The sequence below is a fragment of the Macaca fascicularis genome, chromosome 3 (genome assembly GCF_037993035.2).
Source record: "Macaca fascicularis isolate 582-1 chromosome 3, T2T-MFA8v1.1".
Taxonomy (NCBI): Eukaryota; Metazoa; Chordata; class Mammalia; order Primates; family Cercopithecidae; genus Macaca; species Macaca fascicularis.
In genome coordinates, this window is record NC_088377.1 from 153822266 (window position 1) to 153837059 (window position 14794).

General features: G+C 38.5%; 1 protein-coding gene across 3 annotated transcripts in view; it reads left to right on the top strand.

The window, feature by feature from the left end:
• ZNF277 (zinc finger protein 277) overlaps positions 1-14794 on the top strand; it is a 143511-nt gene that overhangs the window by 102785 nt on the left and 25932 nt on the right. For all 3 annotated transcript variants that reach the window (XR_012432798.1, XM_005550547.5, XM_005550548.5), the window contains exon 5: positions 14700-14791. Coding sequence is in view for 2 of the 3 variants with exons in the window: in XM_005550547.5 (XP_005550604.3) it covers positions 14700-14791 (92 nt within the window). In the remaining variant the exon portion in view is untranslated. The remainder of the gene's footprint in view (positions 1-14699; positions 14792-14794) is intronic.

Here is a 14794-nt window from a genome sequence, read left to right on the forward strand (position 1 = left end):
GTCACAAGGTTAACTTTCTATCATCTCTCATAAAATGCTGAGAAAGGTGGATTTTATTGATTATTTTTAAAGAAACTGTATTTTGCCATTAATAATTTTTGTTTTAGTACAATTATCCCTGCCTTCTACATGCAGAGGTGTGTGTTTAAGTATATTAAGTATTATTTAAGGCCGGGCGCGGTGGCTCACGCCTGTAATCCCAGCACTTTGGGAGGCCGAGGCGGGCGGATCACAAGGTCAGGAGATCGAGACCACGGTGAAACCCCGTCTCTACTAAAAATTACAGAAAATTAGCTGGGTGCGGTTGTGGGCGCCTGTAGTCCCAGCTACTCGGGAGGCTGAGGCAGGAGAATGGCGTGAACCCGGGAGGCGGAGCTTGCAGTGAGCCGAGATCGCGCCACTGCACTCCAGCCTGGGCTGGGCGACAGAGCGAGACTCCGTCTCAAAAAAAAAAAAAAAAAAAAAGTATTATTTAATACATGATTTGAGTATATTGCTAACATAAATTCAAATGCTCAAGTGATCAGACTCTGGCAAACAGATCAGTCATTCCAAATGCTATTCAGTGACCCTTTTGACACTTAGAAAAGAATTTTGGGGGTGGGAAAAAGTAGCTTTTTATTTGACCCTTGGTGTGAGGGCTTCCAAAATATTTAACTCAGTTGTAGGCAGACTGCATTCTGAAAGCTGTTGAAGCTATAAATCATTATCTGTACAAAAAATTTATTCATGTTTCCATTTTACTTTATTAACCAAACTTGTCTTTTAATCCTTAAGTTAGTGGAAATTTACTGAACTTTTTATACTTTTAAATTCCTCATATTGAATGTTACATCAGATAGAATAAAGGATGTGATAGAAAAAAATAATTTCACCATAATACTGAGTGGGATTAAAATGAAAATGCCATCTTACTGTCAGAAAAGATAAGAAATGGCAGACAGAACAAGAGGAGATGGTATTAGGTCTTTAGCCAGCCTCAGTTTGAAACAATTTGAAAACTCTTTCAGTAACTTAGACAGTGTTCACTTATTCACATCATGTAACTAGTAATTAAAATTATCCAATACTTTCAAATTTATTTAGAATAAAAATTCAGACTCTTTACCAAGATCTCAAAGGATCTGGCACATGCCTCTCTGAGCCACTCTCCCACATCTCTCTCACCCACTTTCTCCTGTGCTCACTGTACTCCAGCTACACTGGCTATGTCTGTGTTCCTCAAACACACCAAGCTGTTTCCAGCTTTAAGGCCTTTGCACTTGCTGTTTGCTCTGCTTGGAATGCTTTTCTCTAGAATCTCAGGAGCCGGACGCAGTGACTCATGCCTGTAATTCCAGCACTTTGGGAGGCCAAGGTGAGAGAATCACTTGAACTCAGGAGACCAGCCTGGGCAACAAAGCAAGACTCCATTCCTTAAAAATAATAATAATAATAAGCTCATGGCTTTTTTGAAGGGGAAGGGAAGAGTTTTTGGAGAAGACGAGCCTCTGGAATGGTACTACAGGCAAATGAATGCTTTGGAAGTACTTTGGGAAGCTAAAGACATATAGAATAATTTATATAGCTGAAATGATTTAGGAAAAATTGCCTTCTGTGGAGGATTAATTTTAGCTATCAGCTACAATGTTTTGGAAAGTAGATACTGAAAAGTTATACTGATTGTTTAATTTGTTGGAAGTTCCTTTCTTGGGGGTAGGAAAGATTTAAACCTATTCTGAATTTGAGGTTATGACCAAATAGAAGTCATAGACTACAGTGCGCAATGTAATACTAAACTTTTAATCGGCCTTTAGGAAGTTTTTACTGAATAAAATTTGTTTTAACTGATTGAAGTATCCAAGTCAACTGTTTTCACCAAAAAACAAACCAAAAAACCTTCTTTGCTTTATATTTTGTATGTATTTACTCTGATGGAATATAGGTACTAGATAGTAAAGAAGCATCTCTGGTCCCTTTTTTTTTTTTTTTTGTCTTCTGAGATGGAGTCTTGCTCTGTCACCCAGGCTGGAGTGCAGTGGCACAATCTCGGCTCACTGCAAGCTCTGCCTCCTGGGTTCACGCCATTCTCCTGCCTCAGCCTGGTCCCTCTTTTTAATTACTGATGACTGATATACCACTCTCCATGCCTTGATGTCAGTCCTCAAAGGAATGCCTGTCCAGTGTCTGCAGTACTTGTACTAACAGACTCTGAGTGCTCACACTCTACAAGAGAAGAGGCTCATCAGCATTCTGTATGTATTAGGGACCTCTGCCATTTGACCTGCAGTCTGGGTCCTGGTATGGTAAACAAGTCACTTCAAAAGAAAGCTAGTACTTTGTGACACCTTTGTAACAATAGGACAGACCTTTTTCTGCATCTGATTAATGAGAATTTTAACTTTTATTACTTTCAAGTTTCCATTTTGTTGACTACTGTTTATTTTCTATCCTGAACTTTAATTAATGGCTGAAAATTTTAATCCTGAATTCTAAACTGTTTTAGAACTGCTTGCTCTTTAAGATTTTCTCTCTTCTGATATTTCTGCATGTTCATGTATGGTTTTTTGTTTTGTTTTTTGTTTTGTTTTGTTTTGAGATGGAGTCTCACTCTTGCCTGGGCTGGAGTGCAGTGGCGTGATTGCGGCTCACTGCAGCCTCCGCCTTCCGAGTTCAAGTGATTCTCCTGCCTTAACCTCCTGAGTAACAGGGGTTACAGGCATGCACCACCACATCCAGCTAATTTTTATATTTTTAGTAGAGATAGGGTTTCACCATGTTGGCCAGGCTGGTCTTGAACTCCTGACCTCAGGTGATCTGCCTGCCTCAGCCTCCCAAAGTGCTGGGATTATAGGGGTGAGCCACCACCCCCAGCCAATGTTCATGTTTTTTTCCCTTTTCTAGAGAGGCTCTTTTATAATCCCAGCATGTAAGCAAAAAGGGAATGCACTCTAGATCTTTACTGGTCCCTAGACAAAGGAGCACAATGACCAAGGGGTGGTACTGTAGGTCTCCTCATCTACCTTCTTTTCCAGCCACCTTTCTATCAGGTTGTTTCCAGACCTGACCTACCCTGTCTTTTAAAAGAAAAGACCTTCATTTTCATAAATTTTAAGTATTTTGAATATTTAATTTTTTAATATTTAAATGTTTTAACACCAAATAAATGCCTTTAACTTTTTTTTTGAATGATCTAAGGAAAGTGCATTGCAGAACTTGCTTGACAGACTGCAGGTTAGGTTCTCTCAGGCCTGTCCTTACATCCAGCTCTTATACCCCAGAACGCTAATACACATTCAGATGCCGTCGAGAAGAAAAACTCAGGAATAATTATATTATTTCTCAACATTTTTTACCTCATCCCCAGCAGTAGCCAACATCTACTTTGCAGTGCAGGATTTGGGTCCTTCTCCCAGCAGCTTATAGCCTTTGCTTTGTGTGCTAAAGAATGGTCCCCAGAAGCAAGCTGAGGTGTGTGCCTGTTCACCATCAAAGGGCTTTTGTTCATGTCTCTTTGCCCTATTCCTAGTCTTTCTCCTGAGAACTTGGAGGAAGCCCATGGAGGGAGTTGGACCCCTTGTGTCTAGGACTCCCAGGGATTTTGCCTTTAAGAATTATTTAAAATACAAGCTTTTGTCTTCCTACTTCCGTTTTCTTCCCATGCTCTGCCAAAGGTGAAAGAAGTAGTTCATGTGTTCATGTCTCTCTTCAGAGAGGCTCTCTGTTAGAAGTCAGTTTGTCTAGTTGCCTTGTGACTTCAGCTCTTCAGACTGAAAATAAGTTATGAGTTTATTTATTTATTTATTTTTTATTTATTTATTTTTTTGGGGGGGACAGTCTCACTCTGTCGCCAGGCCGGAGTGCAGTGGTGTGATCTCGGCTCACTGCAACCTCCGCCTCCTGGGTTCAAGGGATGCTTCTGCCTCAGTCTACCGAGTACCTGGGATTATAGGCGCGCACCACCACACCTGGCTAATTCTTTTGTATTTTTAATAGAGATGGGGTTTCACCATGTTGGCCAGGCTGGTCTCCAACTCCTGACCTCAAGTGATCCACCCGCCTCAGCCTCCCAATTGAATTTTTTTGATTATTCAGCTTTTTCTCATTGATAGGATGTTCTCTTGTATCTATTTCCTAAGCAGAAATTGAACTCCTCTTCCCCCTGCTTGATTTTAATTAGTATCTTAGTGGTTAAGCGCTGAGGTAGATGCTTTCTTTTTCCTTTTATAGAGTTCTAAAAGATAAATACATACGTATGTATGTATTTAGTATGTATACATATGTCCAAATACATATATATGTATTTGTCTACTAAATGAGGTATAGCTTCAAGAGACTATTGACCCTGTCAGCTAGTTGTCATAAATTCTAAAACCTGTTAATATGGCTTGGTATTTAATCTTGGTGTTGACTTACCCATCAATTATTGTATCAATAAATTGCTATATTTGGTTATCTTCATATCCATTTTGCCAGAAGTTTGTCTTTGGAGTATATGCCAGAAAATTATGTCACTCACTGCCAGATGTTCTTTGGATAGTTTTCTGATACCCACCCAATAAGGGCTAGGCATCTGGTAACACTTAACTTAAAATTTAATCTGTTAAAAATTGTGACTATGGCTGGATGTGGTGGCTCACTCTTGTAATCCGAGCACTTTGGGAGGTGAGGCGGGCGGATCACTTGAGGCCAGGAGTTCAAGACCAGCCTGACCAACATAGCGAAACCACTTCTCTACTAAAAAAATTAAAAAATTAGCCAGGTGTCATGGCACATGCCTGTAATCCCAGATACTTGGGAGACTGAAGCACGAGAACCACTTGAACCCAGAACATGGAGGCTGCAGTGAGTCGAGATCGCACCACTGTACTCCAGCCTGGACAACAGAGCAAGACTGTGTCTTTAAAAAAAATTGAAAAATTATGATCATGATATGTATGAGGCACAACTTTGGAAGCCAATAGTTGGTGTTAGGAGGGTGGATGAGAATTAGTGGACTGTGGTCTAGTGTGTGGCTGTTCTCTTCAGTGATTTTTGAGTAACAATTAAATGACTCTTCATGCAAGTTCTAGTCTGTGCTTAGGATGTAGAAGAGGAAAGATGTTTTCTCTCACTCACCTCTAGTTTCATGGCTGAGACCTGTAAAACAAAAGACAGATTAACAAAGAAAAGCATACAAATGTATTTAGTATGTTTTACTTGACTAAATTTCATAAGGAAATGAAGACCCAAAGAAATGGAAATCTGTGCATTTTTATGCTAAATTTGATGAAGAAGTGGTTCGTTGTGGGGAAGTATGATTAGACAAGGGGGATATGATCTGGTAAGAAACTGGAGAGGACCTAGCAAAACCTATTTGTTCAGATTCTTCTCTTTATCCTTGTGTCTTCAGAGATAAGGATGTTCCTTTCCCTCAGGTATAAGAGAGGGTACCTTTTGAATGAAGGCTTTATGATCTACTTTAGGGGGAAAGGGGAAGGAGGAGGTAAAAGTGAGCTTCCTGCTTCTTCTATTCCAAGGTGCCATATTTTGGGGTGGCATGTTCTGAACCCCATCACTGACTATGCAGTTTTTATAAGAGTCAACCCAAATATCTCCTCCTGATGATCTCCTGGAGCCTGTGCCTCTGTATCCATGTGAGAGTCTATGAAAGCAACATTCCAGATACTGACTGGAAGAAAGACAGATTCAAGATTATAACCAACCAATACTTACAAAAACTGTGCTCAGGGATGATTGAGGAAGACTGGAGACTGATATTAATTATGAAATTTCTCTATATAGTCTTAAACAGTCAGGAGACAACAAGTATCTGTACTGCATCATGACAACCCATACCCCACCCTCTGTACTGTTTTCACTGAGTTTGAGGGTGTGCTTTGTAATGAGAGTTAGCTTTTTTTAGGCTTCATACTGGAAACAGCCCTATGTTGTTTTTTCTATTAATCCTGAGTATATTGTCCATGATACATATACTTATTATGTACCCACAATGACTCTGACACCAGTTACCTAGACAGGCCAGACTTCACAAGTTAAGGGCACAGCCCTCCACAGACTATCCTCACTTCAAACACCAGCCACAAATTGGGGGTTTCTCAGGATACTTTTACTTCTGACCATCTGGCTATAAATTCAGAGATCCCCACTACTCTCTCAGGTTCAGTAGTTTGCTATAATGACTCACAGAACTCAGAAAAGCACTATACTTGTGATTACAGTTCAGTCATAGCAATATGATACAAATCAGAACAAGTCAAACAGAGAAACGCATAGGGTGAGATCTGGGAGATTCCCAGATACAAAGCTGCCATCATTCCTAGGAAAGCATTGTCCTCCTGGCACATCAGTATGTAACAATACCCAGAGTCCCAACCAAGAAAGTTTATTGGAGCTTTGGTGTCCAGAGTTTTTATTGTGGCTTCATTGAGTAGGTGTAATTGATTAAATCATTGGTCACATGGTTGAGCTAGATCTCCAGCTCCCGCCTCTTTCCAGGAGATGAGGCTGATCTTATGTGGCTCAGAGCCCAACCCACTAATCACATGGTTGGTCTTTCTGGCATGGCCAGTTCCCATCCTGAGTTATGTCATTTATATAAACTATCAGGTGTGGTCAAAGGGCCCACCATGAATAACACAGACCCTCCAGTCACTCAGGAAATTCTAAGGATTAATAAGTTACCTCTTAGGAACAGACAACAAAGGCCATCCAAATTCTCCACACAAACCCTTTATCTGGTGTGTTTCCCTTGTCTGCCAAAGCTGAGAGCCACATTAGGACCTACCTTTAGGTTAGGTTTGAGTGTGTGTGTATATGTGTGTGTGTGTGTGTGTGTGTGTGTGTGTGTGTATTTTATTTTTTGTTTGCAATTTAGCTGACCACCCTATTTTTTTCTTTCTTCTTTTATTCCCATTTCTATGCTACATTGTTCTGTAGCAGCCTGAAACATTTATTAAAACGAAGTGGAGGTGTAAGTGAAATAATCCCAGATACCTCAGAGTTAATCCATTATTCTTAAAATAAAAAGCAGGAGAAATAGGAAATTCTGCTGCCTTGCCATGGAGCCTTTGGGCCACTGCTATAGTTTTCATGGGGGGATTTGTTGTGTTCTGTATTGGAGGGGTGCCACTGGACTCCTAGGCTGAGAATGTCTAGCTGGTTCTGCCATGCTGCTGCCTTTAAGCTGGTTTGGGAAGGAACCTGAGGAGTGTGCCTTTTTCTCTCATAGCCACTCATATATCCATTTAGCCAAGAAACTATTGTAAATCAATTACTTGTCAGTATCCATAAAATGTTTTTGATAGCCATAGCTGATAACATCAGTCTTGGTTTTACTTCCGTGTGTTAATGCAGGTTATTTCCATTGGATTTGTCACTTTAAGCATCAGTTTTTTACTTTGCTGTGTATAAATTCTTACCTAAATAAACATTTTTTAAATTGCTCTTTCATAGATTGACTGGATTTTATAATTTTCAACCTAACTCTCATTTTCATTTTCTACCTACATGTCAATCCCCTATGACTATGTTGAGTGCCATCTGCTATATCTGCTGTTTTATTAATGTTTTCTCTGCTTTTAGCTTATGAATAAAGATGAAAGACTAGGCATTGACCCCTTTGCTGTCACACTTGACATTTTACACTAATTAGAAAAACATATATAGCTTGTTATTATGACTCTTTGCTTAGCACATAAGTTGATCTTATATTCTTACTACTATGGTTTTATCTAAGCATATTTGTAATGAAAATTTTATCTGATTTTTATCAGCTTCTTTGAGAGGCTCAAACATATAACGTCTGCACCATGCTCTTCATCTCCCTTTTCCTAGTATATAGCCCAGAATAAACCTAAATGAATAAAACCTGATATATAGCCCAGCATGAATTTTTTTTTTAGAAAACATAAAACCACAAAGTAGATGGGCACATCTTCGATTTGCACATCTTTGTGGTGCTTTTTTTTTTTTTTTTTTTTTTTTTTTTTTTTTTTTTGAGACGGAGTCTCGCTCTGCCGCCCAGGCTGGAGTGCAGTGGCCGGATCTCAGCTCACTGCAAGCTCCGCCTCCCGGCTTCACGCCATTCTCCTGCCTCAGCCTCCCGAGTAGTTGGGACTACAGGCGCCCGCCACCTCGCCCAGCTAGTTTTTTGTATTTTTAGTAGAGACGGGGTTTCACCGGGTTAGCCAGGATGGTCTCGATCCCCTGACTTCGTGATCCGCCCGTCTCGGCCTCCCAAAGTGCTGGGATTACAGGCTGTGGTGCTTTTTATGGAGTGTCTCCTGATTTTTTTTTAATTCATAAGTGACTTCAAACATATGCCACAGCTAATTCTGATGCTAAGCTTTATGAAGGAAAGAAAAAGTAAGGGAAAGAAAAAAAAAGAGGGAGAAAAGGAGGAAGGGAAGAAGGAGAGAAGGAAATAGGAAAAAAAAAAACTTTTCTTCATTGCGCAAGTAGCTTCTACTCAGTTTTTTGCCTGATCAGTAGTTGTCAGTGTTTACCACAGAAGAACGATGCACAGAATTTAAAACTGTCTTGTTTTCTCACATCCTAGTAAGGTAACAGCAATAGGATTAAAGGTGCTAGGGCATAGTGATAGTGTGACTGTCTTCTACCTAGACTCCTTTTAACCACTCGAAGTTTTGAAGAAATAGAAGCCATGGGAAACACAGCAACTCCATTTGACGGTTATTGTGCACCCTGTCTATAATGCACAGGGGAGATTACAAAGATGAATAAGAGACTTCTGCCTTCAGTGAGCTTATTATCTGGTAGAATACATTTTGAGTTGATTACATAGAGATAATAACATTAACAAGGTTTTCCTATGAGTCGTTCATATACTTTGGAAGACTATTAGTTTGGAAAAAAAAAAATTCTATGCATCAGAGCCTGAGTCCTAGGCAGATGGATTATTTTGTAATTTAAGATTTAGAGGTAGAGTACCTAAAAACCAAATGAAATGTGTGAACCTAGGGTGGTCTTGAGTAGAGGTTAGGGAGAAACATTAAAAGACATTCTTGGGGTAACTGAAGAAATCTAAATATTATCTGGATACTTCCAACTATTTTAAAATTACTATTGATTTTCTTACTTGTGATGATAATGGTTTTGTGGTTATACATAGGCGAATGTCCTTACTCTTAGGAGAGGCAGGCTGAAGTATTTAAGAGTAAAGTATCGTCGTATCTGCAACTTATTTTCAAATAGCGCAGCCAAAACAAAGTATATAACATACAAATGTACGTGTGCATGTGAAGAGAGAGAAAGAAACAGGCAAAATGTTCAGAGTTACTGAATGTAAATATTGAGTATAGGAATGTTAATTGTACTGTTCATTTGACTTTTCTGTGTTGGTGAAATTTTTCATAATAAAAATTTTTTTAAAATAGAAGAGTAGCAAAGTTTAGGGATAGCTACCTGTCTTATTTAGCTTCCTGGTGTACTAATTCATTTAGAATGGCATGACATAGCTATGTCAGCAAAGCCAATTTCAACAAATAAAGGAGAGCTTTCTTCTCCTTAATTTATTGAATTGATTACAATGCAATAATGAGAACTGTTCCAGACATAATAGTTGCATGTTTAAAAAACTTTTTATTTTCATATTTTATGTGTAAGTGAAAAATGGTCAAAAGTATATATAATATCTTCGGTGTTATTTTAAGAAATTTATAAGGCAAAAGCACTTTGTAGACTAAACTTTATTAGAGTGGAAATGAGGAAAACCTTGATATCATTATTTCAATTCTTAATATTTTTTTAAAAATAAAACAAAAGTAATTGTGTTCTATACCAATGTACTTCATTTTCCTTAGCTGTTGGGCTTTATAATTATCACTCCAGTTCATTTCCCTATGACTTGCATCTTCTATTTTGCTCAAAATGTCATGTTAGTAACAAACGGTATTTGTATGATCACAGCTCACTGAAGCCTCAAGCTTCTGGGCTCAAGCGATCGTCCCACCTCAGCCTCCTGGATAGCTGGACTACAGGCAGGCACCACCATGTCTGGCCAATTGTTTTATTTTTAGTGAAGATGGGGGTCTCTCTATGTTGCCCAGGCTGTGTTTATAGTATTAAAAGTAAAAATGATTTTTTAAAAGTAAAAACCTATCCCCAAGTCCCTAGTCCTATAGCAAGTAAAATTCTATGTATCTCTGTATATATTTTGTAAAAATTGTCTGTTGTAAGTTTAAAAGAAAACTTTAGGATTTTTAAAAATCATAATCAATGGTAAATTTCTTGGAATAGTTTACATATGTAGTAGACCATTCTCTGTTTAAACAAATTATCAACTTACTGTTGCTGTGGGAAGCTCTTCATTTCACTTTATAAAACTGAATAGTAAGTGCCAACCATATGTCAGTAAGGGATAATCAAGTGGGTTATAAACCCCTTTCCTTTGAGAAAGTCATTTTGATTTTCAGTAGAGCACATACATTTGTAGTGTGTATGTTGTTGCACCTCGGGTATAAATGTAGTCATCATGTATTTGTTGAGAATCTACTGTACGAAATTGTGTGCGTATGGCATAGAGGAGCTCATTTTCTATGAGTAGAGATGGTTGGGACACAGTTTTCCTGAAGACCAAGCAATGTAGATGCCAACTGAATGCTCTAAAACTGTGGTAAAAAATGGAAGTATCATTTCTAATACAAAAACGGTCTGGGAAAGTCACTTTAATGGTTTGTAGAATGTTTCACAGGCAATTTAGAGATGAACTGAAACTGAGTCCTAGAGAAGTGGTATGCACAAGGCCACATCAAGAGCTACTTCAACACAAAAACGGACAAGACTACAGAACTCCTAAGTGTCAGGCCGTTGTTCTTTCCATTCACCACAAAGATACAGCATTTGAACTGACCCTTGAATAGGCAAAGATGGGCAAAAGAGGGAACGATTACTCCAGGCCATTGAGTGGCTTCAGAAATCATAGTAGGTAGTTGAGAACTGCTACTGAGAGTAATACACAAGTAAATAATGACATGTGTTCTTGCTTTTCCCTATAATGTAGGGTTGCATGGGGAAGAAATGTGAGAGAAGACTTTTAAAAACCTAGGTTAGAGGCCAGGCACAGAGGCTCCCACCTATAAAGCCCAGCACTTTGGGAGACTGAGGGAGGAGGATCACTTGACCATAGGAGTTCGACGCTAGCCTGGGCAAGATGGAGAAACCCTGTCTCTACAAAAAAAATACAGAAAGTTAACCGGTCATAGTTGTGTGCACCTGTAGTCCCAGCTACTCGGGATGCTGAGGTGGGAAGATCACTTGAGCCCAGGAAGTCCAGACTGCAGTGAGCCATGATCGTGCCACTGCACTCCAGCCTTGATGACAGAGCGAGACCCTGTCTCAAAAAACAAAAACAAAAAAACCTAGGTTGGAATCAGGTACAGAGTATTGTGAATGCCATGCTAAATATTGTGGATTTTATTCAATAGAAAAACAAGGCTCCGTTAAGGTGTTACTAAAGACTTTATTGATTACCAGTTTTAGTTTTATTTCCAGATAGTGTCATTACATATTTGCAGACTAATTTTTTAAAGATCCATTTACGGTCAATTTTGTCTTCCATCCCTCTAGGCATGCATTGTGTAAACATACTTTTAAAATATATATACAGGGAAAGTCTTTCCTATAAATCCATCCATGTGGTATCTGATAAGCTCAGTAGATCCAAATTATAGAGAGCTCGATAATAAGAGACAAACCCTACCAGATGAAAATAACTCCCCTGAAGCTTATCTGAGGAAGATATTGGAAGCTACTTTTTCTTAGGTACCAAACACATTTGAGTTAATTTTATTGTTAGAATTTGATTATCTGTTTTTCCTTAGCTGAGTTTTGGGAGTCCCTGAGTCCCTATAGTTTTGTTCTAGGTCAAAAGGAAGAACAGAAGGTCTAAACAGGATAGTTAATGGCGAGGAGGTATAGATGGGGGAGCCAGTTGGTGGGTATAGAAGTAGACCCACTAACAGGGATGAAAAAGCTTCAGTGAATAAAGGGAGACAAACGTAGATGGCCATAAAAGAAAGAGAATAAAATTAAACCAAAAGAGCACAACAATTTAGAGTAATTTGCAAAGTGATCCTGAAAATATAATACTTTTGCATTACAGTACAGTATGGTAGTAATTGTTCACAGCAAAGACCCTGTGTCATATAGAACAGGTTCAATTGTGTCTTGAATTTGGAATGCAGAAAAAATATGAGAATTATCTTAGAAACTATCTTGTGCAAAACTTAACCAACTTCAAATATCAAATTAAAATGTCTGTCACCTAGAAATCCTAGAATTCCTCTTTTTCTAATTAAACTAGAAATAAGGAATAATTATATTTGCATGTATTATCTATTCTTTAGAGTGTTCTAAGCCCCAAATGCTGAGCAGCTTATTTATATTGAACTCATCTCAATGAGGCTTCCATGTGGGTATTTTGTAAGAAAGATTTTAATGCTGCCCTACCTCTCCAGATCACTGTCCCCTGGCTTCTGAAGCTGTTTGTTCACTAAATAAAAAGGTCATTGTTCTAAGCTCTGTATCTGCGTATGCTACAGTGGGTACCTTCTGAGAAAAAAGTAAATGTGGTATCATGAAAATAGCACCAAATTTGGTACCAAGTAGCTATGTAGCTTTAAACAAATCCCCTAACATCTCTTATAGGGAGTCAGTAGATAGTTTCATGAAATCCCTTTCAGCTATCATGTTGTAAAAAATCAGTTCTACACAATATTGGTCAGAAAGAAAATCTTACTAGAGTAGAAAGGCTAGATGTAGTTAGTAGAAATAGAATATATTAATGGAGAACACTGGAAAAATCGTCTTAAGAAGTGTCTGTTCATATCCTTTGCCCACTTTTTGATGGGGTTGTTTGGTTTTTTCATATATTTCTTGGCTATATAAATGTCCTTTTTTGAGAAGTGTCTGTTCATGTCCTTTTGCCCACTTTTTGATGGGGTTGTTCATTTTTATCTTGCAAATTTGTTTAAGTTCCTTGTAGATTCTGGATATTGGCCCTTTGTCAGATGGCTAGATTGCAAAAATGTTATCCCATTCTGTATGTTGCCTGTTCACTCTGATGATGGTTTCTTTTGCTTGCAGAAGCTCTTTAGTTTAATTAGATCCCATTTGTCAATTTGGGCTTTTGTTGCCATTGCTTTTGGTGTTTTAGTCATGAAGTCTTTGCCCATGCCTATGTCCTGAATGGTATTGCCTTGGTTTTCTTCTAGGGTTTTTATGCCTTTAGACTGTTGGTGGAAGTATAAATTAGTTCAACCATTGTGGAAGACAGTGTGTCAATTCCTCAAGGATCTAGAACCAGAAATACCATTTGACCCAGCAATCCCATTACTGGGTATATACCCAAAGGATTATAAATCATTCTACTATAAAGACACATGCACATGTATATTTATTGCACCACCATTCACAACAGGGAAGACTTGGAACCAACCCAAATGCCCATCAATGATAGACTGGATAAAGAAAATGTGGCACATATACACCCTGGAATACTATGCAGCCATGAGAAAGGATGAGTTCATGTGCTTTGCAAGGACATGGATGAAGCTGGAAACCATCATTCTCAGCAAACTAACACAGGAACAGAAAACCAAACACCACATGTTCTCACTCATAAGTAGGAGTTGAACAATGAGAACACATGGACACAGGGAGGGGAGCATCATATACCAAGGCTTTTCGGGTTGAGGGGCTATGGAAGGGATAGCATTAGGAGAAATACCTAATGTAGATGATGGGTTGATGGGTACAGCAAACCACCATGGCACATGTATACCTATGTAACAAACCTGCATGATCTGCACATGTATCGCAGAACTTAAAGTATAATAAAAAATGAAAAAAGAGAAAACTGAGGATTAAAGAGGTTAAATATCAATTATATGTGAGAGCCATATTTCAGATCCAAATCTGCTCCGTGTTTCAGAGCCTGAGCTCTGCACTGTTGTACTGTGGCCAGAAATGGTTGCATTATAGAAACAGGAATCGAGTAGGATCTTGATTAGCAGATAAGATTTGTGAAAGTGAAAAAGGAAATGACCTCAGGAAAAATAATATATGGAACCACCTTGATTAGAGCAGGATATTGTCAGAGCATATTTTAAATTATTTGAGTTGAGGTGCAACAAGTTAATTATGCATGAAAATATTAAGAAAAATTCTAGCAGCAAAAAGAGGATGAATATGATAAACAAGGGATTGAAATCAGGTAGACCCTTTAGGAGACTTTATTTATAGTAACCCACAACGACTGAATAAAAACTGAACTCCGGGGAGTGACCCTGGGAATAGTGGAGAAAAGTTATATGGAAGATAGCTCAAGTGAAAAATTGATCAGAACTTGATTACAAATCAAACTGAGAATTAGGAAAAAGAGCAAGTCAACGATCCCACCAGTTTTGGTTTTGGAAGAGGATAGGGATGGGAAAACACTGGAAAAGACAGGGTAGCAAAAGTGGTAAAACCTTGATTTTAATTCCCACATAGCTGTTCAAGTGGAGTGTTCTGTAAGCATTTTATGGGACAGACTTGGAGTTTAATGCAAAAACAGGAATGGAGAAATTTGAAATGTTGGCAACTTTTATATACTCCCTTTATGTTTGCAGCCCAGTTTCCTCCCATCCAGACTTTGACATTTTTTATTAACCAGTTGTGCATTAAGATAATACCATAAATCTGTTTCTACTTTCCAGAAAGAAATTCTGGAACAACAGCAGCAAGAACGAAATGATACCAATTTTCATGGCATTTGTATGTTTTGCAATGAAGAATTCCTTGGAAACAGGTT